General features: G+C 33.9%; 1 protein-coding gene across 1 annotated transcript; it reads left to right on the top strand.

The window, feature by feature from the left end:
* Nucleotides 1-250: 250 nt before the first annotated feature.
* On the top strand, nucleotides 251-25926 carry LOC123547353 (uncharacterized). Its single transcript, XM_045334380.2, has 2 exons — nucleotides 251-490; nucleotides 22612-25926. Exon 2 carries the CDS (start codon nucleotides 22869-22871, stop codon nucleotides 25581-25583), a length of 2715 nt encoding a protein of 904 aa, XP_045190315.2. The 5' UTR covers nucleotides 251-490; nucleotides 22612-22868; the 3' UTR covers nucleotides 25584-25926.
* The last annotated feature ends 171 nt before the right edge of the window (nucleotides 25927-26097 follow it).

Genomic DNA, 26097 nt, shown 5'->3' with positions numbered 1-26097 from the left:
GCGCTATCTATATTCAATAAAAGTTCATGACAAAAAGGTCACCGTTTGACCAACCCAGTTGATGATTACATCATCGCGGATTAATTTTTGGCTTCACATTCCCACTATATATTCTACAACTTAAACCTAAAATGTATTTATGAATTACGTTTTTGCTATATTAAATGGACAAGAACGGAAACGCTGTCAACCAGATCCTTTTAGCGTAACGCCTTCTTTACGGTGACGTAACGTTATGGTGGTTTAATGCTACAGTTATGTCGATACGTTGACATACAACACGAGAAATGACAAATTTTATAAAGTAAACTCCCCAACGCACCTTCATTGTAAATAATTGTGACAAATGGTATAATGATTTACGACCAGTTGAAAGCAAGCAATCCACATTCTTAATTTGCATCTTTTGTTTGTTAATACATTGCTCGAGATTCAACAAATTGTTAACTGTGCACACACAGGATTATATAATTTACCAGAAAAAATAAAGGTACGTATTAGTTTTTACAGTTTTAATAACAATTATGCGTTTAACAATGCACTACATGTACAATATAGATTCATTATCAGCTATTAATTTTTCTTTGAAAGATAATACCGACAATGGTTTTCGAATATATAATAGTTGACAAAACTCACAATATTCTGATACTGTTGAAGCCAGTGTATATGCTGTTTAACAGGTGCCTTGTAGATATTCAATTTAATAATATATACTTCAATTATTCTACAGGTTTAGCAATGCTTGCATTTCCAGCGTTGATACTATTGCAAAATATAATTGTATGTCAAGTTAATAGTATACGTTTCTGCTAGGTCAAAGACATCTTCAAACGCTGTTGTTGCATTTGTGCTCTCGTGTTCTGCAGAGGCTCTAGTTGCATAGGGAGTAAGGCTGCTGACTTCGAATTGCATGCCTCTTGCCTCCGGGGGTTCGAAACTTCTCTTGAAATACAGTGATATATAGAATTTTTTCATATGAGGAAGCCATCGAGCTGGCTGAAGGAAGGTTAGAGCTTCTAAACATGTACCTGTCCGTGCCTGATATAATGGCCGGACGGACGCCTTGATTCTCCGCCGCCGCCGCTGCCTCCGCCTCCCCTGTCCCCACCCCTCAACACACATACACACTATCTAAAGCTGAAAAGTTGCTGTGTTGGCGTGGTTTAAATCCAAAACAAACAAACAACAAACAAATTTACTGCGCTACCCTGTACTATAGTATTATACAGTGTATATAGTTAAAGAAATCCCCTGTTTACACGTGATTCGCTAGGCATATAAGGAACCTAATTTGTTAAGGCATCAACAAGACGTTTTCAGTTACCTCCAGTAGGTATTAAACTTCATATTTACAACTTATTTTGCACGTTTATGTTAAATAATTGTCATAATTTAATTGTTCATTTCAATTAAATGAAAACTATCATTTTGGCCTTGACGTGTTGTCACTGTAAAACATAATTTGAACTTGTTACAATGCATTTTATAGGAATCAGAATATCATTTAATAGCTTTACAATTCTTATATATTATTTCTTAAGTAATTCTAACATTCATTGTATTTCATTCATAAACTTATCTAAAATAGAATTATTTATATAATCATGGGTAGAATAAAAGACCAAAGATTAAAACATTTTTGTAGAGTAATCCACCAGTTTTACTAATTATTCAATTTGCACAGGAAAAGTATATTTTATAGCGATCTCTTTCATGCTGGACACGATTGAGTCTGCCTTTGCGACCATCCGTGCAGTCTGATCAAGATCCGCACTGTTCGCCATTCAGTCAGTATCTTTTTGAAAAGCAACCCTTTCAACAGTTAATGGTACTGTTCAAATTGAACGATGGACAAGTTCATTATAGAAATTTAGCAGGGTAAGGGTTAAGAGACAACTTTGTTTTAAAAGAGCTATCACTGTTCTTTGACTGACAACTCATTTTTCTAGAAAAAACATCTGTCTTTGTAGTAAGATATCAGTCAGGCTTTGAGTGATATCTCAATTTACATTCAAGAAATATCTTTAGATTAGGCAGATAGCTCTTAAATTAAGATATCTTTTTAAGTTAAAGTGCTCTGTTTCAAGATTAAAGAAATACCTGTTAGAATTTAGAAAATAACTTATTTTTATTTCATTTGTTTATTAGAGTCTCTATCACATACATACAATAACAATATACATTTACAAACATACATATAAAAGTACATAACTGTTCTATATAGAACTATTAGAGACTATACATTACACATTTATTCATCGTTAAAACAATTCTTCTATTAAACTTATGTGAAAATGATGTAGGCCTTAAATCAAAAGCGCTGGCAGCTTAACACTATTATAGAGATATCATGCGCGCATTTTATTGAAATGAGGTATCACTTTGTATATATACGCGCGCGGAAGTAAACTTCTTTGAGCGTATCTGATTGGCCATAAAATTGATTTGTATGGGGATCTCTGTAACGTTACATTTTTTTTCTGCCCTCTCCCCCCTCAACAATATTGCTAGCACTTGTCTTTCTCAAGCTATCTCTGTCAATAAAAGTGCTGGCACATTTGCCTGCAGAGCTAGCTTTAAAAGACAGTTGTTTTACATCTCTTGCTTTATTATCTACAAATATGAAGAGATATCAGTTTTACGCAAAGAGATATCTTCCAGAGGGCTCTTTTATAATTGTAATGTTATCTCCTGACATTGAAAACATATTATTTTTTATCTTAAACGTATACTATTGGCGTAAAAACTGAAATAGTTAAAAAAATGTGATGGAATGTAAATAAAGCGAACTATATTACTAAATTATGATACATCGAACTAAAGTGTCGCGTAAGAATGTGCAGTAAGTTTATTCATGAATACATTATACCCGCAAAAAATAGTGCATGGATATGATGTAAGAATATTAAGTACACATTTGGGCGACTTTCAACCTCTCTGATAATTAATTCAGTGTGAATTATAAATACTCTTCGCCTCAAATATTCAATCATTCCTTTATCCGCTGTCACACTTTCTAATTATAATATCAGATCATCAATATATTTGATATAATAGAACTTTCCCTATTGACTGTTAATTTCAGTCTCATACAAACTAATTAAATGTTTAATCTTTTGTTTAGGCGTACTCATATATAAATATATATTATCTTGTGATTGATAAAACCATTGATACATTACACCTGTAATGGTCGTTTAAATATTTCCGTTCAGTGTTTGTTGTATGAGGTTTACTTTAGCAATTGAACAGAAATGACACAATGGTGGCTTCTTAAACTCAGTTAGTTGGATTCATTTGACCGGTCTATGATTTATAATCGAACACACGAATTTGTCATTGAAACACAGGCCACAGATTACAACTGCATTTTCGGGTCTCAGTTTTTGAGTCAGCTTCAGTGGGTCTTGCAAAACTCTTTTTTAAAATCATAATTGTTCCAAAACTCATTTGTTTTTGTTAGTATTGAAATTGTTCTGTAAGAAAATAAAATTAAAGACATGATGAATCGTAACAGCTTTGTGAATAGCTGCCCTTCATCATTGGAAATGTGACTGGGGTATTAAAGTGTACCCCTGTCCATACGTGCATGCGTGCGTGCGCGAGTGCATCGGTCAGTGCACAGAATCGTGTGCGGCTTACATCTTTGTTGTGCTTTTATCAGATTTTGAAATAGCTTGGCACAAATGACCACCATAACGAGACATGTCGCATACAAGACCTTTACACCTAATATAAAAGTGAAGGTCACAGAGTTCAAATTAAGGTCATGTTTTTGCCCGCTCTATAGTCTGTATGCATGCTTAGATATTCAAATAAATTGGCACAAATATTTGCCATAACATGTTTACGACCCATGGTCTTACCTTAAAAGTCAAGGTCACATTTAGAGGTAAAAAGTTAAGGTCATTTTATTTGTTCGTTCTATAACTTTTTATGTATGCATTGATATTTTAATCACTTTTAAAAAATATTCACCATATCAAGACAACAATTAACAAGACGACTTGTCGTGTCTAAGACACCTACCCCTACCTTAGAGGTCAAGGTCACACTTGGAGATCAAATATTTAAGGTCATTTTTTCCTGTGTCCTCTGTAACATTTTATGCATACATGGGTCTGAAATAACTTTGCAAAAACCTTCATCATAACAAAACGACATGTCGCGTTCATGACTCGTGAGTATACCCCTACCTTAAAGGTCAACGTCACTGAGGTCAAAGATTTTATTTTTACATAATCTTTCTTTTATAGTCTATAACCTTTTGTATGAATGGATGGATATTCAAATAATTTGGCACAGATATTCACCATAAAAAGTTAGGTTGTTGCGTTAAAATTACATACCCCTGCCGCCTTAAAGCTCAAGGTCACACTTTGAGGTCTAACATGTTTACCTATATTTTCTTGTCCAGTCAATAACTTTTTTTTACGAATGGACGGATAATCAGGTACCTTTGTATTTTTGTGATTTAATATACATAGATGGATATTAAATTAATATTGCACAAACATTCACTGTAATAGGAAGACGTGCCACTTAAATATTAGATCCCTTACTCAAAGGTCAAGGCTACAGATATATGTCAAAGATGTTATGTCTGGCCCATAACTTGTAGATAAAGCAATACTAAAACTGATTTTTACTTTTATATATACTGGTTCAGATCGTACACAAATATTTCATGGTCATTCATGAGCATTTGCATTCATGTAGACATAATTCCCAGCTGAAATGAATAATTAGTGCTCACAGTTCATTAAGTGATTAATCTTTTCTTGACACACGGCGACCCTACTCACCAAATTTCTTTTGATTACTGCTTACTACCCATTCCACATGAGATATATAAATGTACCATTCATCATATCAAATAGATACACTTACTATATACAGTCTAAGGAATCTTGGTCAGATACAGAAAATATCTGTGGTTTGCTGCCCAGCATGTTGTCCCATTATCACTGACAAGCTAACTGACCACAGTGAATTATGACCCAACACTGGAGGCTGATATAATGTTGAACATCTTGGTAAATTGTAATCTAAAAATCTGTAACACATTAACTTTCTATTTTTTTCTGGATCAAAACTTGAAACTCTTTGCCTGAAGAAAAATTAAAATGGTGATGTGTACGACTTCAGTCCAGATGCACATTTTACAATATCAGTGAGCTTTCAAGCATGTCTAAAAAGCACAAAAACACAGCATTCATGAGAGCACCGCACAAAAAGGTCTCAGTCGGAAGCAACCTCTGAATTAACCCCTAAGTCAATCAAATATTATGTAAATTGATTATGGAAGTGCAGGTTACACTGCCACTACAATTTATGTGCAAATATAGTAAATGTATCATTTATTGGACATACTAGACAGAGGAAAGGGAGTAGGGCATCAGACCAGGGCTTGGGAGAGTGTGTAGTTTGCCCCCACCTCCAACAAGTTTAGTGTTGATATGATGTAAGCTCAGGATCTAAACTGTTTATACTAATTTCATCTGTGGATATATTTAATTTTATTATAAGTTTGAACCCATACTTCCAGACTCATATTTATGTCCTCCCTGATCCCCATGATAATAGGACCCCGCCCTCCTTGTTGAAATGGCTTCTACGTGGATATGTATGTAATTAACATATTACATACTTATACATGTAGAAATTGTATACATGTAATTGTTAGGTTTTATTAATGTATTTTAGCTCGATTGGGAAGAAAGCTTGTAACTAAATTATTGTTCAAGCAAGGTCAAAAGTTCAAAACTATGTACTTTTAATAATTTTTAACTCTAAATATTATGCTAGCGGCAATTGCAGTGGCAATAGTATTTGCCTCTGGGACCATTGCAGATCAAGATCATGATCTACACTGTTGCAATTCAGTTAGTTAGTTTTCAATAATACCCCTATAAACTTTAAAAGGTACTGTCAAAATTGAAAGATGGGCAAGTTTATATTGCAGAAACTCAACACAAAGTACATAGTAGGAGTTAAATCTTCAAAAGATTCGAGTAAAAAATTTAAGAAATCATGATCATTAATATTCTACAGTTGAATATAGAAAAAAATGTATTTTTTGTTGGCTAAATTTAAAACATACTATTAATTATCATTGTTACTTAATTTTACTTTTTTGTTTTAAAAACATGAAAAAAGTTTTTTTGTTGTAAAAGCATAAAATGTTTGAGGTCAGGATGTTTAAATTAATGTCCACCAGAAGACTCAAGAACACCAAATTCATTTCTTTCCCGTCTGACGTTATACATGTAGTAAGACATTATAAGACATGTACATCCTTCTTATCAAATGTCAGGCTGGTCTTGATCCATGCTGATCGCAAAGCCACTATGTTGGTTTTTTCATGGCGCGGCTCATATTTTGTTTCCTTTTCATAAAATGTTACTAATTATTATCAATATATATTTAGTTACAGTCTGACTCTGCATATTATAATTTAAAACTATAACTATTTAGGGCCTTTGATTGTTAGCAATGTTTTACCTATATTTGACATTGAAAAAAAAACTGAAATTAAAATATAACAGAATTTAGAATGATAATTTAAAATTATACTTTAATTTTGACACCCTATTTTTAAGCAGCAAAATCATTTATTAGCAATAACTGTATATACAAAAGCAATCTTCAAATAAAGAAACCATGAGATAATTATTGCTAAATTGATGTATAAATTATGCCCATAGGTCTTCTTTAATGTTGTTTAGCTTCTGCTGTGTGCTTGTAATTTTTATCAGCCCCACTCTATCCCTTCGATTGCTGACCACCAGCTGACTGTCACGGTATATTAGATCAAAGGGTCTGTAGAGTAATTATAACTGTATTCCTGCTGAGGTGTTACTGCTCAGAGCTGAGCAGTTTCTTGTCAAGATTCCTTAGACTGTATAGTAACATCTCTTTCAGTGTTTTTATTCGTGATGAATAATTGTATAAAATACTTTATAATAAATAATGAAATAAGAAATATAGGTTAAAGCAATCTGACTAAAGTACTTGATCTTCGAAACGAAGATCTGAAAGCGACCCATTCACATACGTCTTCTTTATTTTTTGGATTTCCAGTATTGCTATTTCTATTTTATCCAATCAGACGACATGTTCGAATGTTAAAGAGTAAGAAAAATGTGCAGTCATTCCAGGGCTCGAATCCGGGACCCCTCGCTTACAAAGCAAGTGGTCTACCGACTGAGCTAACCGGCTATCTATACGTTACGACAGGGTAGGGATAGAGTGCGAAATGGACTTTACGTCTACGAAATGGACTTTTATTTTCTTAATTGTGACTTTAATTTAAAGTTATCTGTATTTTCATCAATAGATATAATAGATAAGAGGTAAAACTAAATGTTGGTCACTTTTGATAAAATATTTTTCTAATTTATAACCAAAATATTACAATTTATTAGGACTGCGTCCTCCGAAATTGACCTTTTCGCGCCAGACTTCTACGAAATGGACTTTTATTTTCTTAATTGTGGCTGTAATTACGATGATATTTGTATTTTCATCAATAGATATGATAGATAAGAGGTAATACTAAATGTTGGTCACTTTTGATAATATATTTTTCTAATTTATAACCAAAATATTACAATTTATTAAGAGCGCGTCCTCCGAAATGGACATTTTCGCGCCAAACTTATACGAAATGGACTTTTGTTTTTCTTAATTTTGGCTTTAATTTCGATGATATTTGTATTTTCATAAATAGATATGATAGATTAGAGGTAATATTAAATGTTGGTCACTTTTGATAATATATTTTTTGAATTTATAACCAAAATATTACAATTTATTAAGACCGCGTCCTCCGAAATTGACATTTTCGCGCCAGACTTCTAAGTGGCGCTCACTTGCCATTGGATAAAAAATACGAGGGAGGCGCTTATTAAACAGTGGTCATTTTAATTTATTAGTGGGCGGGATTGAATAAAGCCGTCATATCTTATAATATAATAATTATAAAAATATATATGTTTTTATTTAATTGGCAATTCTCAATTTTATAATTGTTATTATTAAACTAACCTTTGACTGTATTTGATCTCGGAGCGAAAAGACATACACGCGACTCTAATCTACGATAATTAGTAAGGTAACAATGGTAATGATACACATGTGGTCATACACACGTGTCATGCAAGAGGCGCTAATAATATACACGTGCATGCACTGATTATTTAGATGTGCTAATCCAATTATCGGACAATTACCGCTAAAAGTCAAGTAACTGCGGCAAGTTCAATTGATTGCATTTTTTAAAATTACAATTAAATAAATTCTTTCTGACTTGGATAAGCAATTTCGATAAATTTTGGAAGTATCTATTTGTAACTTTTAATGGACATTTCGATGTCATAAAAAATAGTCATTATTTAAACTATCTAAGCTGTCTAATATTTCTTATTGAAATATGTGGACTTTACCATATATGAGACAGTTTATTTGTTTATTTCAGTCTCATCCATTTACATGTTTACAGTATAAAAACATGACATATACATAATAAAACACAAGTAAATGGCCACTCAAATTTGAATTACAAGAGACTATATATATAAAATTTCTACATATCACATATTTCACATAAATCAATTCTCATATATTACAGTAAAAAGCAAGACATGTCTGCTAATCATAACACAAAGATGTGTCCTAAAATTTAATTAAAAAAAAAGGGTTATAAGACACTGAACCAGATTAGACAGGTGCACTAAATGTGCGCTAGTAAAAAATGGCTTAAAGAATCAAGTATCCCCACCAATCAGATTGGTAGAGAACAGATTAGCAGATATCTCTTACTTAACACTAAAATACTGTAATTATTTAAAAGAATCTACATACAATTTAGTAAAAAAAATTTATAAATAAATAAAAGCCTATCTATACAGGTACATTAAACTGTGTTTATATTATATAAAGTATTACTTCTTTTTTTAAGTATATCATTACAGGTTTTTGCAACTATTCTTATCAAATTTGGATGTGTGAATAACAGAACCAGTTTATCATTGTCATTTAGACTCCCAAAGTTTACAAATATAGAAGTGACCTTTTCTAATAGAAGTCTTCGTTCAACAGTAAAAGCGGACAGCATAGAATAACATGTATCTCGGATTCTACAGCATTACAACCAAATGGGCACAATCGTTGATTTTCTGTTAAACCTTCGTAACGACCCGTTTCGAGTCTTATGGGTGCAACACCGCACCTGAATCTAGACAATGCAGATCTATGAGAGAAAGGCATAAGCAACTTACAATAAGGTTCTACATTACACTCATTCTTAAACATTCTGTAGGTTCGTAACTTATTTTGACCAGCACCATTGACACCAGTTAATCTTGAAATGTCAGTAGACCATTTTTCTAAATGAGTATTTAACAAAACAGTAGACATAGTTTCAATTAAGCGTTTTCTTGAGAAAGGTAATTGCAAGAAGTCATTTAACTCTAAACACTTAAATTTTTCTTTAACAATAAATGGCCAGTTCTTACATCTTGAGTTACCTTTCTTAAAGGACCAGCTAAAGATCTTTTTATTTATACGTGTATTTTCATAACTCAGACAGCGATACCAATGATTACATACTGAAGTCCACTGATCTATAAGGATTGGCTTCCAACCCATTTCACCATAAACAGCCACATTTGGTGTATATTTTCCTGTTCCAAGGTAGAATCTCATGGCCCGGTGGTGGACTGCATTTATACATGAAAATACCTTAGTTCCCCAAATTGAGGAGCCATATGTTATAATTGGGACAACAATTGAATAATACAGTTTTGTGTATACATCATATGGTAAGCCTCCATTGTTTTTAAAGCGAGCAATGAGAAGACCCAGGGCACGTCCAGCACTCTGGGCAACAACTTTTGCTGTTACATTATAATCAAGGTGTTCTGTCAACATAATACCAAGGTACAAATACTGACTGACATAATCTAATTTTGATTCACCACATACAAATAAATAATCAGATCTTTGAACAGAGGTAGGTCTAAAATGTACAATATTGCTCTTGCTGGTATTAACAGACATACAATTAATTTTACACCAATCATTTAACATATTTAACATGAATTGCAAATCAGCTTCATTTTCAGCAATCAAGACAATGTCATCTGCATAAAGCAAAATACACACCTTTTGATTATCAATATAGACACCTTTCTCTGTACTTTTCAACATTAATGCTAGATCATTAATGTAGATATTAAAAAGAACAGTAGACAATGAACAGCCTTGACGTAAGCCTGTATTGACAGAAAACCAGTCAGTAAAATATCCATTAAGTCGTACACATGAAGAGATATTACTGTAAAGAGATCTTACTGCCGATAGCATTTTGGTTGATATACCAATTTCAATTAATTTTTGCCAAAGGCGGTTTCTGTTAATGGAATCGAAGGCCTTTTTGAAATCAATGAAAGCACAAAAAGTTGAGAGACGGTTTTTCTTGCGTGTATCAATGATATTTGTCAAACTAGAGATGTGATCTACAGTGCTACGCTTACTTCGAAAGCCATTTTGCTCTTCAACAATAACATCTCTTTCATCAGTCCAGGATACAATACGGTTATTCAAAATACCAGAATACATTTTATACATTGTAGCAGCTAGTGATATACCACGGTAAGAGAGCGGATCTCTTTTGTCATTACAACTTGCTTTGGGAATAGGGGTTATGATACTCTTCGTCCAGAGTGAAGGGACCTGACCTGTTTCAAAACATACATTGAACAAGCTATGCAGAATAAACAAAGAAGAATCATTTTTTAGAACCTCTGAAGGAATATTGTCAACCCCTGCTGCTTTACCTAGTTTGGCTGTTTCTATTGCTTTTACAACTTCTAATATACTTATTCCATTATCAAGCGTGTCACAAGATACTTTATGTGTAAAAGAATTAACATGAGCTGTAGAACTATTATCATCAGTTTTTACATTTAATAAATTACAAAAATCATTTTTCCACTTTTGCAAAACAGCTTTGACTTCGTAAGAAACAGTTCCATTCTCAAGAACAACTTGCATAGGAATAGAGATATTACGGTCAGATATAATACCCAACTTCCCAATACTTTTCCAAAAAATTTTCTGTATTTTTATCATTTAGGTCAGACAAAATATCATTCTGCTTCTTATACCAATAGAAACGTTTACATTTTTGGACCTCTCTATCAAATTCTTTTCTAATAGATACATATATGTGCTTAAGATTGTTTTTTCTGGCTCTTTCTTTACATTTTAGCCATTCCTTTTCAGCCGTATGTAGTTTCTTAAAAATACTTGTTAAATTCGGATTCCACCACGGTTTCGAGTTTCTGTTTTTCCTTGTAATAGTAGTACCAGAGTATATTGTCTTATGAGGCAGCTTTTCATACATTTCATGCTTCACAATTTCACACCAGCCACTATAGGCTGTATCAATATCACCCTGTGTACGCAATCCCTGTTCAAGCCTATCAATAAGCTGATTAACTTTTGTTAGAGTACAAGTATCAAGTAAAAAGTCAGAGGGAATATTTTTTAAATCAAATCTGTCATAAGGAGCTACACATTCCTCAACATCTGAAAAACTATTCAAATTATCTGATTGTTCAGTGTCTGGTATATTGATTTTCCATGAAATTATAGAATGATCAGGTATATTTTTAGAAAAACAATTATGTATACCAATAGTATTCAATAAATCAGAGATATGTGTCACATTAAAATCTGAAAAATAATGTAAATTTTCATGTGTGACAAGGCAATAATCAACAACGGCGCAGCCTTTTGATGAAATTGATGTATAATCATTACATATGTAGTTTCGCCCATTTAATATACACATACTACAGTCAATCAAAAATTGTATCAACATGTCACCATATGAATTGCAAGTAAAGTCAACAATATCACGACTTACAATGTTATCTACACCTGCAATAATATCATCATTATTGCCACAGCGGCTATTAAAATCACCACATAAAAAGATTAATCCTTTATTTTGGTACTGATAAATATCACTAAGTAAGTTTTCATAAAATGAGTTTGCATCTGAAAAACGTGATGAATTTTCAGGAGGAAGATAACAAACACATGGAAAAAATGAATAATTTTCATGCTTGTGAGCTAATTCTAACCACATTATTCCTTCATGTGAATTATTTAAAATGCTTACGTTGAAATCATTTAAAAGACAACTCTTTACTAAAAAACCAACTCCACCTGAACCGCGTTTTGCATTTTTGTGCGCTTTCCTATTATTACCATACCAGATATAATTATCTAGATCAATAGTATCTAAGCCTAACAGGTGACTTTCAGCAATTCCTAAAATGTCAAAGTTTAAAAAATCTATACATTGCTTCCTAAGTTTAAAATTATCCGAACTACTGTCTATATTCCATCCACGGACATTCCAAAAACCTGCGCTGACCTAAAAATGCCCCCTCCTGTTGCTGGAGCCATGACCTCTCCCGCGTTTATTGCCATCACCACGACCTTTCATGTTGGACTTGGACCGAGAGCCTGAAATGTAATCAAGTCTATCAGAGTGTCTGTCATTTCTGTAATGACCTTGATTGTTTTTATTGTTATTATTTGCACCCCTTGAAGAATAATCATGTCTATCTACATTTGTATGAGAACTGCCATTTCTGTTATCACGCCCTGAAAAAGAAAAATGTCTGTCTCTACTTTTACTTCTATTTTGGCTATTTGAATCCCTGCGATCACGAGAATTTGCACGATCACTATTGTTCCTTGGATGATCTCGCTTGCCGTTATGTTTGATATGGTTTCCCTGTAGCTGAATTTCACAGCCACCCTCCCGAAGAGCACCAACAATGACTTTAAGATTTTTATTTAAAGTTCTCTCCTCATATGATTGGTCTTTCATGATGAATACATCTTTATATTTTGTAGATGCCTTCAAATCTGACTTTCTAGCTAAAATATCTTTTCTGTTATCAATTGATTGCAGAGTTACAATTACAGTTCCAGGTTTAGCATCAGAACCTGAACTCTTCCTTTCAGATTTCACAATATGAATATTTCTCAAACCCAAACCGTCGTGAATCAGGTCATTCACTTTCCTATTTAGATTTTCCCCTTCGTGGTAAGGTAGTCCCCGTATAATCACGTTTAGAAGTCTATAATTGTCTTCTTTACTCACTGTTTCAACTGTTAAGTGTGCCACTTTTTCATCAAGCTCAATTAAATCTGTGCGGATATCGTCTCTGAAAGATTGCATCTGCGAATCAATATCCTTCTTAATGCGAGAAACCTCACTATTCATCCTTTTATCTATAATGTTTGCAAACTTCTGAGTAATACGAGATTCAAGCGTGGATTCAAGTTTATCAATGCGATCATGCAGACTACCTTTCAATGAACTGACATCCTCTGATAATCTACAAATTAACTTTGACAACTGTTCAATGTCATTTGTTTGAGGTGTATGGGATTTTGTATGCAAAGTTTGACTACAATTCATACCATTTTCTTTCCTTCCAGAGATGATAATCTGTTTTTAATTACGGTAAAACCGATATAATTGAAATTAAAACCAAACTTTACATATGAAATATAGTTTTGATACAAATTGCGTGAATAAAAAATAATCAACATATAGGTTTATTTCTTATGTTTTACATCTATTTAAGAAATTACCAGTATCATTGCAATTAAAGAAACAATTAAAAACATATAAGTCCACTTCGTAGAAGTTTGGCAAGAAAACGTCAATTTCGCGAGGCATGGTCGCAAGAATTGTAAATATCAAAAGTCAAGGCTACAGGTAGATTTGCAAAATGTTGTAAGTTAGGCTCTGATTGGCTAGCGAAAGGGTCGTCAGAACGAGGCTATGAATAGGTCGTTCTCAGATCCTATGCATAGCGTAATAGGAGATGTACTTTAGTCAGATTGAGGTTAAAGGCTCATAATGGCGGCCACATCTGTTGTTATGAACGTAAGATATATTTATGCCTTGTTAAATCCTATTTTCGATAATTGTTTTCTGTAATATTTTCAAAGGTTTGAATATTGATTTACACAGAAGAAAGTTTTATAGAATGCATCGTTCTTGATTTACCATTCTAGCTGTTTGAATTTCTCTACCATGTAATTATGCATAACATCTATTTGGACAGCTGTTTCATCTGTTTTTAACATAAACTTTAAAGCCTTATGGGACTTTAACATGGCCTGATTGATGGAAAACACAGATTTTAATGGATTTACGACTTAACGTAAAGTATTCAGAACAGGTTGTATAATGTATTATATCGCGTTTAATTACCTTGTTTAAATAAGCATATTAAGTATCAGTTTATTCAACCAAGAACATGTCTCACCATAACATTTATATTCTAAAGCAATACATTAGGACTGGGACTCGAGTTAATACATCTTAACCCTTAGACTGCTAAATTTCTAATGGACTGGTCCATCATTTAATTTGGGCAATACCATTTATTATTCAAAAGGGTGTTCACTGAAAATTTACTGACTGAATAGCGAACGAACAGTAGTGCAGGCTGATCATGGTCTGCACTAGTCGCTAAAGCAGGACCAGTAGCCGCCAGCAGACTAAAGGTTAAACTAGTATATTCCTTCCTTTTGTAAGATTAAAAGATACAAATATTGAAATCAAGGAAAGCATGGTATTAGTTGAAGATTATGAAGCCTGTTATCAAAATAGTAAAGTTGTCTCTCCCAACATTAAATATACCATAACATAAACACCATCATAAACAACAACCCCTCCGCCAGACCAACAAAAAAAGCAAACAAAACAACTACACTGTTGGTAATGTTCTTACGAACTTTGATACAAAATGATAAAACACGTAATAAGTCGAAAGAAATTGGGCATATATAAAACATCCTAAGTAAATGATTTCATATTGATGATAACAAAAAGGGCAAGTTCTGTTCAGGAACAGTATAAGATGCTCAGTCGAAATAATGCCCAAACATAAAACTAATCTTTCCGACAAAAATGTAGAAAAATACCATGTGTGGGAATTAGGCCAGAGCAATCAGAACAGCCAGAGTAGCCAGAAATCAACCCTAACCCTAACCCTAACCCTGGCTACTCTGGCTGCTCTGGCTAAGTTCATGGGAATAAAAATATCAAAGTCATAAAAATCTTCATCCGATCTTCTTAAATTTGACAAAGTTATAGAATTCTTCAGATGGCTACAGCATGACCCATCAGAGATAATGCGTGTATATTCAGCAATATTCAGACCTTTGACAAAATGTTAATGAAAGTAATTATCAGATATAGGATTTAACAAGAAATTAATGTATTTTATGTTCATAACAATTTTCAATTTTCAATTTCTTTATTTCACTCAGATCATGCAAATAAACATGACAACATGAGGTAATAACACAATTATAAATGATATTCGAGGCTGAAGAAAACAATCATTACAGTGCATATATATAAATATAAATATTGCGGGAGAGCACGTAATACAACATATTTCTACAGAGAAAGCTAAGGAGAGAGGTTACAAATTACTTCAAGTAAAAAGTAAGTGACTTCATTTGAACTTTATGATAATTTCTTTAACAAATAAACAAAGTTTCTTATATTCTGAAATGTTTGCAGGATCCGTATTCATTAAAAAATCTAGGCTATGTATATTATGTTTCTTTACATACTTAGGGTGTAAATAGCGTTTCCGGCTAATAGCAAAAGAGGGACATTCAAATATGTAATGAAATTCATCGCCAATAGATTTTTGACAAGTTGTACAAATACGGTTGTTCAGTGAAATATTATTCCAGCTTCCAGTTTCTACTGGCAACTTGTTGTTTCTAGTTCTAAATTTGATAATATATTTCAAAAATTAAGATAGAGTTTTCACAAGATATTTTTCAAAACAAAACTAGTGCTTGAAAAGTCTATAGTTCATACATTTACTTGATTGTTCTACAGTAGAATACCAGTCATTTAAAAATAAGTCTGACAGTTTCTGTTTTACTGATAATGTCAACCATTTATGGTTAGGGAATTCATGACTATTTCAAATATTCCACATTCCACATTGAAATAGGATATGCAACACCAGATAGATCCGGATGTAGCTTCACAAATTATTTTAGATGAACAAACTTTTTATTATCGTTTCTAAAAAAAAACCTTTAAACAAATCGTTCGGACAAATCATTATTAAAGGCAGTAATTAGAAGCCCACGCATGGTTTGATAACTTTAGTGATTGATAAATCTAATTAATCGAAGTGAATGCATTCAAAAAATCGATAACAGATCTGTTCGTTTGATGTTCAATCGTCAATTAGTTTTATTTCTCCGTTTACAAGTTTTACATAAGTGGTACATTGACATGTTGTCATTCCTCAGGTGCAAAACATGAAACTTTGACTAACACCAAAACAAATCTGTTTACTTAGTTTTTGGCTGTTCGTATTTTAGAATAATGTTTGAGGTATGCATGTACTTTGATAGAAAGAAAAACTAAGCAATATATGTACACAGTATTTTAGCATTTCATTCCCACTGTTTAGGTACAAAAAATACAATACCAAAATTCAATATTTCGCAGGACAGTTAGATAAAAGCGTAAACTAACATAGTTGTTTGTGTTGTATTTAGTAACATAAAGTGATTAGTCAAGCTAATTACTGAATTCCTTAAGTAAGTTTGCAAATAATCAACTTGTAGATCTCAATCACCTAGTAAAAATATATACTAAAAAGTAAACATGAACATCTAGAAACATTGACAAAAGCCAGAGGAAACATAAATTCACAACACACGCACGCACGCACACACGCACACACACACACACACACACACACACACACACACTAAATTACGGAAAAAGACCCAAAAGCAATAGCCACGTTACAAACATTAAAGCAAACCAGAACAAAGTTTAACAGCTAAAGTAAAAACCACGAGACATCACATTTGAACGATCAGTTGAGGAGTTTAAACCTGTCGATTGAACACAGACCATCAATCTGTATACCCTGCATATTCCAAAGTTACTGGGCAGTGCAAATAAGAATTATCTCCGTCAGGCGAATCCCTAACACACGTTTTGGAAGTAAATCTATTCGTAATGTATAAGAACTAGACTGGCTCTCGTCCCTATGTTTGTTCTTATTTACATATATAAGTTTTGTTCATTAAGAGGGAAGTAACTCCAGAAGGTTGTTTCTACATTGACATTTTTTATTGCCCCTGGCTCCAAACATAGGGACTGGTGAAAGTTGGCTACCAGTGTCTCACAAATTTGTGAAACAAATTCCCATTAATTTCTTTTAGTGACAATCTGCTGCTATTACTGTGGGGTGTTACCTAAGGGTTTCATCATTTAATGAACTGCAGCTAATTTACCGATTTATGGCCTGCCATCAGCTTGTATTGGCTTATCAGACAACAGGAATGTGCTTTTACATATTTATCAGAGGAATTGTGATCTTATGATCAAGAATTAAATCATTTTAAATTAAACTTTACTTTTAATGATGAAATGGATGAAGCTATACTTAAAAGTTGTAAAATATGAACAAATAAGACCAAACCAAGAGCATGTTGTAAAAGAATATTTAAAAGGAAATTATGTTTTATTCTGTTGAACAACTGGCAGTGGCAAAAGCTTAACTTTAGAAATTGCCCCAACTGCATTTGCTTTTTTTCCATTATGACAGCACACAATGTACCATTATTGTTGAGTCACCTATTGTGACTCCCATCCTGAATGCATTGTCCAAATTAGACAATTAGACTTTAGACTAATCCTGTTAAGTAAATTTGCATCAAGTTCCCATCTCCAAAACGATGCAGTACTGGATGACTATAATTATTTAATTTTAAATAGTGTAAAATTCTGCTTTTGGAAAACATTTAAATAGAGAATTGCTGTCTTACGACTGCTCTGTTAAGAATCAGTTGTCACTGCAAAAACATAGACATAAATATATAAATAGTTAAATTTAACCGCTTTTAATACACACATTCGTCACGACTGTGATTGCATGTTTAAACTTTGTGTTAAAATTTCATTAACTTTAAACTTTAAACTATGAAGTCCAGCAGTCTGTCATTTGTCATTGAATAAAGTTGAAAAAAACTACTACTTGTTTTCATCAGAACTGTGTGTACTGAAGACATCTCACTGTCGACAAAATAGAATTCAAGCTCTTAGTACTTTTAAACTATCACCAGCACCTCTTCATTATATACCCGCATAGGCAAGGATATTAGAAATCTCTCCTGCGTGGTGCGTGCGTCCGTTGTCCGTCCGTCCACAACGGTCTTGTCGAGCATAACTTAAAGTACTGGGATTTCTTCAAACTTCATACATCTGTATAAACATCGGAGAAGTGCAGTGTGCAGAAAAAACTCTACCGTTCCTATTTTGTTGAGTTATTCCCCTTGTCTTATTCTCCTCAAAAAAAATTGTCCGGAGCCTAACTCAAAAGTACTGGAGGGATTTTTTCAAACTTCATACACTGATAGAACACATTGGGAGGAAGTGCAGTGTGCAAGAACAATAACTCTATCTTGCCTATTTTTTGAGTTATTCCCCTTTATCTTATTTTCTTAAAAAAATCTGTTCGGAGCATAACTCCAAAAGTACTGGAGGGATTTTCTTCAAACTTCATACACTGACAGAACACATTGGGAGAAAGTGCAGTATGCAAGAACAATAACTCTACCTTGTCTATTTTTTTAATTATTCCCCTTTATCATATTTTCTTAAAAAAAATTTGTCCGGAGCATATCTTCTTCATGTATGGAGGGATTTTGATATATCTTGGCACAAATGTTCACCACCACGAGACGGAGTGTCATGCGCAAGAACCAGGTTCCTAGGTCTAAGGTCAAGGTCATAATTAGAGGTCAAAGGATACAAGAATGAAAACCTTGTCCGGAGCATTTCTTCTTCATGCATAGAGGGATTTTGATACATCTTGGCACAAATGTTCACCACCACGAGGCGGAGTGTCATGCGCAAGATCCAGGTCCCTAGGTCTAAGGTCAAGGTCACACTTAGAGGCCAAAGGTCAGATACAAGAATGACTTTGTCCGAAGCATTTCTTCTTCATGCATGGAGGGATTTTGATGTAACTTGGCACAATTATACACCATCATGAGACGAAGTGTCATGCGCAGTTCCCTTCTTTAGAATTACTTCCCTTTGTTGTTACTTTAAATAGCTTTTATTGTAACTTTTTCATTACTAGTCGTAGGGAAAATTCGAGACCACTTTTCTGTAGTACAACATGCATGCTACATCCAATTTTGAGGTGTATTTTGACCAATCTCTACCTGGTAAAGATTTTTGTGTGGACTTACAATTTTTTTTTTAAAGATTAACTTCCCTTAGTTGTTACTATAAATAACTTATATTGTAACATTTTTATAACTGACCGTAGGGAAAAAACAAGACCACTTTTCTGTGGTACAACATAGATGTTACTTTTCAATTTTAGGTGTATTTTAAGGTATCTCTACCCGGTAAGGAGTTTTTTTTGTGGACTTAGAAAAACAAAAGACTTACAATGATTACTAAACAACCACAAAATTAAAATTCCATTTGCAAATACAGCTGCTAGAGTAAACAAATTTTCTGTGACAGGCGTATATTGTGACATTCTGGCACTTTTGTTCCCTGTTAGCTTTCCATTCCTTCTTTTTACAGTAGCCATATAGAAAAACATCATAGCTATACTGTTCATGAAAATTAATAAAATTTAGCAGTAAACCACCTCACCACTGACTTATTCTTTCTTCCACATCTTTAAAACCCCTGATGCGGACCACAACTAAACGGTTCTTCAAAGCTTTCCCCAAAATTAATACTTTCAGACACTAACTTGCCAGGAACTTTAGCATTCAATTATAATATGCCCGGCGGGGGGATTAGCCATGTCTAACATGGCTCTTGTTTTTTCTTTGTTTAATAACAACAAATTCATTTAAAATACAAACTTTTCTCCAGTGAAACAATATTAATACAGTACAACCTCTCCAGAGCAGCCCTCTCTTAAGCACAAGCCTTACTATAACAACATCATCAAAATTTCCCTAAGCTGAAATATACTATCAAATTTACCTCATCTTTCTATAATAACCTCTCCAGAGCAGCCCTCTCTTAAGCACAAGCCTTTCCATAACATCATCAAAATTTCCCTAAGCTGAAATATACTATCAAATTTACCTCATCTTTCTATAATAACCTCTCCAGAGCAGCCCTCTCTTAAGCACAAGCCTTTCCATAACATCATCAAAATTTCCCTTAGCTGAAATATACTATCAAATTTTCCTCATCTTTCTATAATAACCTCTCCAGAGCAGCCTCTCTTAAGCACAAGCCTTTCCATAACATCATCAAAATTTCCCTAAGCTGAAAATAACTATCAAATTTACCTCATCTTTCTATAATAACCTCTCCAGAGCAGCTCTCTTACACACCTTCATACTCCTCAATTTCCTAAGGAAATACACAAATACTCATCTTTCTTCATACCTCTCCAGAGCACTCTCTTACACAACTTCCTACACATCAAAATTTCCCTAAGCTGAAATATACTATCAAATTTACCTCTCCAGAACAATAACCTCTACATAACAGTCAAAATTTGTATCTCCCAAAGGGTGTTGCTTTACAGAGGTTGCACTGTACCCAGAAATTGCTCAATTGTGTACCAGTACAAGTCTTTTTTCTTGACCATGACACACAAGCGCTGTCTTTCTTTTCTGTTTTCTTTCATTTCTCCACATAAAATATATTTGAACTTTTTTTATGTAAGGGTTAATTTTACCATAACAGTAAACACTTCCTTTAGTTGGAGTTTCCATATTTAACATTTACTAAAACCTAAAAAAATCATTAAAAAAGTTCCTGAGTTTATGTTACCTCCAAATGATTATCCACATACAATATTTCACTTTTACATTTACTAGTAAACTGTTGAATGATGAACTCTTCTAGAAAATATCAACATCTGATGTTTTCTTAAATGACCCCTATCAAATTGGTAAGGAGAACTTGTCATTACATAGGGTAGTTAATTGCCTCATAATTGATAGGGTTCTCAGTAGTTAATAATTTACAGGGGCAATCTCAAGTTACACTGGCCATCTTTCACCAGGCTGTATGGTTCAGCCATCAGATAAAACTGTGCTATTTTAGAGGCTTAAAAGTTTCTAATAAAATGTTTGCAGTATTAATATAAAAAATAACCATGCAGCCAGGGAGCCATGCTATTAAGAACCCTTATATTTGTTTCGACTGAACAGAAGAAAGGTCAGTTAGGACTTTAAGGTCATAACGCTCATTTGTGAATTTGAAATAAAGATTTTTCACTTGAACCAGCATTTCAAAAATTAAATATGAGCTGTGCCATGAGAAAACCAACATAGTGGGTTTGCGACCAGCATGGATCCAGACCAGCCTGCGCATCCGCGCAGTCTGGTCAGGATCCATCCTGTTCGCTTTCAAAGACTATTGTAATTAGAAAAACCGTTATCGAACAGCATGGATCCTGACCAGACTGCGCGGATGCGCAGGCTGGTCTGGATCCATGCTGGTCGCAAACCCACTATGTTGGTTTTCCCATGGCATGGCTCATATTCTCATGGACATTCGAAGGTACCAGAAGCTGGTCTGATATAATAATAGTATCATTATTAATTAAGAAATTGGTAAAATCATAACGTAACTAGAGCTGCTTTTGAGTAAAGCGCATGTCTCCCACAACTGCCTAATCAACTAGATTGGCATTTCTTCTCCATTATGTATCTGAGTCAACCATGCACTAAGACCTGTTTCACTGGCGTCAGTATTTTCGGTAATTCAAGGGCCATAGTTCTGAAGTGCCTGGGCCGATTCGGTTAATTATCGAACTTGGCCGATGACTTATTGGCAAACACATTTTGTTCAGGTTTGGTAAGATCGGATGAGAAATGTTCGACTTAGGGTGCGGACAAGATTTGTGACAGACAGACAGACGGACAGACAGACAGACATACACACACACAGAGGAGTAAATCAACATGTCTCCTACCACAGTGGTGTGGGAGACATAGTAATAGTATAAACAGAATACATTGCAAGATATACATCTGTACTTGATGTCTACATAAATAAATGCACAAAACAAGTGGTATTAGAAAAGTACATGATGTCATCCATAAACTATTCTCTGTATTAATGCATTGACTTTTAATTCAAACTTACGGCATACCTTCAAGGATAATACGAAAACGTTATTCAAATTAAATCGACATATATCAGAGTTAATTACCTTTTTTAACGGTGTAAATTTGAAGATTTTTGCAAACCTTGAAATTAAAGGTTGAAATTTCATTCATCACTGTAAGAGTATATAAATATATCAAAGGACTGAAACAGATAAATAAAGAAACGTAACTTTTTTTTTACGTTAACAGTCGATAACAGTTTTATGTTAATTTATTCAAAATGCCTAGCCAACAATCAAAGAAAATGTCATCAATCTTTTGTGTTTTAAGTATTGAAGATTTTTGTAAAACTTTTGAAATTAGCTATGAACTGAAATATTTTCTCATTGTTTTCTTCAGATCGAGATACTAGAAGCTGCCAAGGAAAAACATGGTGGACTTTAAGCACACAAAAGTTATCAAAGGACAATATGTCTCGTCGTATACGCTTTCGTATGTTGAAAACGGGCAGTTAAACAGCAACAGATAAAAACTATATTTGTCAAAACGTGTTCCAATTTTTACAACAGTTTGTGTTTTGCAACCAATAGTGCCATATGTTGCTCGTGCAATGAGGTGTACAGGGAATAGAGACACCTTAACTCAACAGACTGAGGATGAAGAAAACGTCACGTGTGTTCCTATACTTCTCGTGCTGGATTTTCATCGCACTTATTTGTATAGTCCTTAATATCATAAATATTGACTGGACTTTGACAGATACGATCAATGGAATATTTATTGTAGTGGTACTGGGTGTGCTGCAAGGTTCGGTTTTAGAATTTCCAGTTCAAACGATAGCCACCTTAATAATTGGTGGTGAAAGGCGGGAAAATAAGCGCGCGCTCTGTGACCGACTGACGGTTATTTTGAATTACAACCTCCTAGCAACGAGCAAGGACGATATTCTAGAATGTATAGAAACTATGTACATGGCCTATGTAGGGAACTTGAGTCCAAATGTATCAGCTGTGTTGGTAAGTGCAACAACAGACGATGAGCTGCGAGAATACGAGCTACAAATCCGTGACACTTATCGTGCTATACTGTATGACGACCTTTATCGTGAAGGTCTTGCATTTGCTAAAGGCGAGTACGACCTTGTTGATCCGATTCACCTTCACAATGTGTGGGCAATGTATGTTGATATCGAGAAAGACATTTTCATTACAGAGTATTTAGAAGATATATGTGACAGATATGCTCGTGAATTTATGGTTGTACACCGGGTAAGTCGCGTATTAAGAAAATGTGGCCAGTACCAAGATCTAATGCTCCTTTCGGAAGGCGAGTTCGAAGCCTTTTCTTATTGTGATTGTAACTGTTATGGAAAATGTGCACGTGAAGTTGGCGAACCACTGTTCCATTCGAGTGAAGATGTTTCGAATATATTAGAAAGAAAATTTGATTATACTTTAGTTTTAGATGCGGACACGGGAGTACCAAGAGGTGGTGTTTTTGATCTCCTACAAATAGCGGCAGCTCATCCAGAAAGAGGTATTATCCAACCTTCAATAAAGCTTCATTGCTCAAAGGACGATACTATGTTTATGCATCTAGAGTCTATGCGACAAGCTATATATGAGCCGATGACCAATGCCATAACAGCTTTATTCAACCAGTCTTCATACTTCGGTAAAGCATTGATAAAGAACAAACTGTACATTGATTACGTCATAGGAAGTAAAGATGATTTGATAGAAAGAGTCCCTGTTGATGTGCTTAGTCATGATACTTTCGAGGCTGCATTGTTGAAGCCTTTGTACGCAGGTAGTACTTATTTACTTGAGGCTCCGAGTCACAATTACGTAACATGGAACATTCGAGAAAGAAGATGGAACAGAGGGGAAATCCTTTTAGCCATGTACTTCTGGAAGAATGGATTTGGTAAACCAATGAGGTGGATTCAGAAAAGATTGCAAAGATCAAAGTTTAACAAAACCAAAGTAAAAACAGAGTCAAAGCTAGATTTTATCACCTCGTATATTGCTCATTCTGCCTTACGACAGATGTTGATGAAACCTGCTCTATTGTTATATATCTGTTTGCATATAAGTGTTCATCTTAGGTACAGATATGCTTCTATCATAATAGTCATGTTTAGTGTGCTAGTGTTCCCAAAGTTTGCAACGTGTAACCGTGAGAACTACAAATATGTGATATTAGAAACAGTGGCATCCATTTTACAATTTACTCCCGAAGCGCTAGTTGGGTGTGTTCGTATTTGGCGAGCTTTGTATGCAAATATCTCACTGAATGCTAAGTGGATTCCACAGAGAGCTGTAGAAGAGGAATTTAAGATTTCAAACCCTTTCGTATCTAGTTTTAAACATTTATGGGGATATTCCCTCTTTGCTTTAGTTTCGGGTATTCTAGTGGTGCTGTTTTTGGAACGAGCAATGCTGGTTCTAGTCATGCTGATAACATTGTTATTACTTCCATTGTATACAGGGTTTACATCTTTGACACCAGGGTTTAAATGCTGTAAGCCAAAACAATCTAAGCTAAGCAAGCTTTACGGTGAAAAGATTGCTCGAAACAGTTGGGAAACAGACGATAACGGGTTAGCAACAATTTCCTCGGGGGATACTTACAGAAGTCTTGGAAAACTTGACGAAGGATTTAAATTTGATAATGGCTGCAAAGAATCTATTCTTTCCACTTCTGCTGGGTCCACGAGCACATCGTTTGAGGATACAAATATATTTGGAAGAAAGAAAGTTCTTACCGGAACCACAAAATCCTGGTCGGCGGAAGTGGAAAGATTGATAGAGGGAGAGGGAAATGGTTATATATGGCCTAGGAAATCTAGGAGCAAACAAAACAGAAGACTTAGTAGTAGAACTTACACTACATACGATTATAGTGATCTTCGAGAAGATAAATACGTGACGATTATTAATGTGACGTCACCAGATCCTTCAAATCGAAAAGAAAGTATCAGGGAATCTCAAACGCCAACGAACTACTCTTCTAGCTCTAGCAGCGACAACAATCCAAATGTAAGCTCAGGAAAAAATGTGCATGATAAGTCCGACTATGAAAAGTTGGAAGCAGGAAAAAGTAAAGACTACGAAACATTACGCAATTTAGATGAAAACAAACTAGATCATATTTGGTACAAGAACAATATCACATATGTAGCTGTTGGTGACTTTGACTTCAGGAAAGCTAGAAAAAATGACACAGACAATGAAGTAAAGATACGGCGGACTTTAAACGGAAAGACGTATTCTTGTGACGATGAAACAGAATCTGAAAGTAGTGGAAGTTCAGTGGAAAAATTGTACCAAAATATAGGTTTACTGAAACAGTTTACAAGCAATAAATAGTCTGTTTTAATTGTTAATATTTATGATATTAGAATGAATCGAAATATAGCTATACTGAAATAGTTTACAAGTAATGAAAAGTTTGTTTAAATGATAAATATTTATGATTTTATGATGTAACGAAATATAGGTTAACTGAAACAGTTTACAAGTAATGAATAGTTTGTTTGAATTATTGATATTTACGGTTTTAGAAACTGAGAGCTGTCTTCGAGTGTTTTCAAAGCTGACGTTGGTTGTTTCATTTACAATTTATCGAAACCACAATACTTGTACTATAACACATTTTTATGTATTTAAATAGTCTTTAACTTATTTAGACATAAATTTATTTTTTGATTTATTGGTTTCATTGTTGATATCTTGTCGACCTTGGAGAACGGATTTAGTTTCACCATAGTAACCATTTTTTTTTATTTTAAAATTGCCTCCTATCTGCATGGACATCTAATATTGTGATGTCGTTTTAGACAGAAATAACTTTGATTTTAGATAAAAATGTCTGAATCGCACA

This window comes from Mercenaria mercenaria, chromosome 9, assembly GCF_021730395.1.
Source record: "Mercenaria mercenaria strain notata chromosome 9, MADL_Memer_1, whole genome shotgun sequence".
NCBI classification, from domain to species: domain Eukaryota; kingdom Metazoa; phylum Mollusca; class Bivalvia; order Venerida; family Veneridae; genus Mercenaria; species Mercenaria mercenaria.
This window is presented reverse-complemented; position numbering and strand designations above follow the sequence as displayed.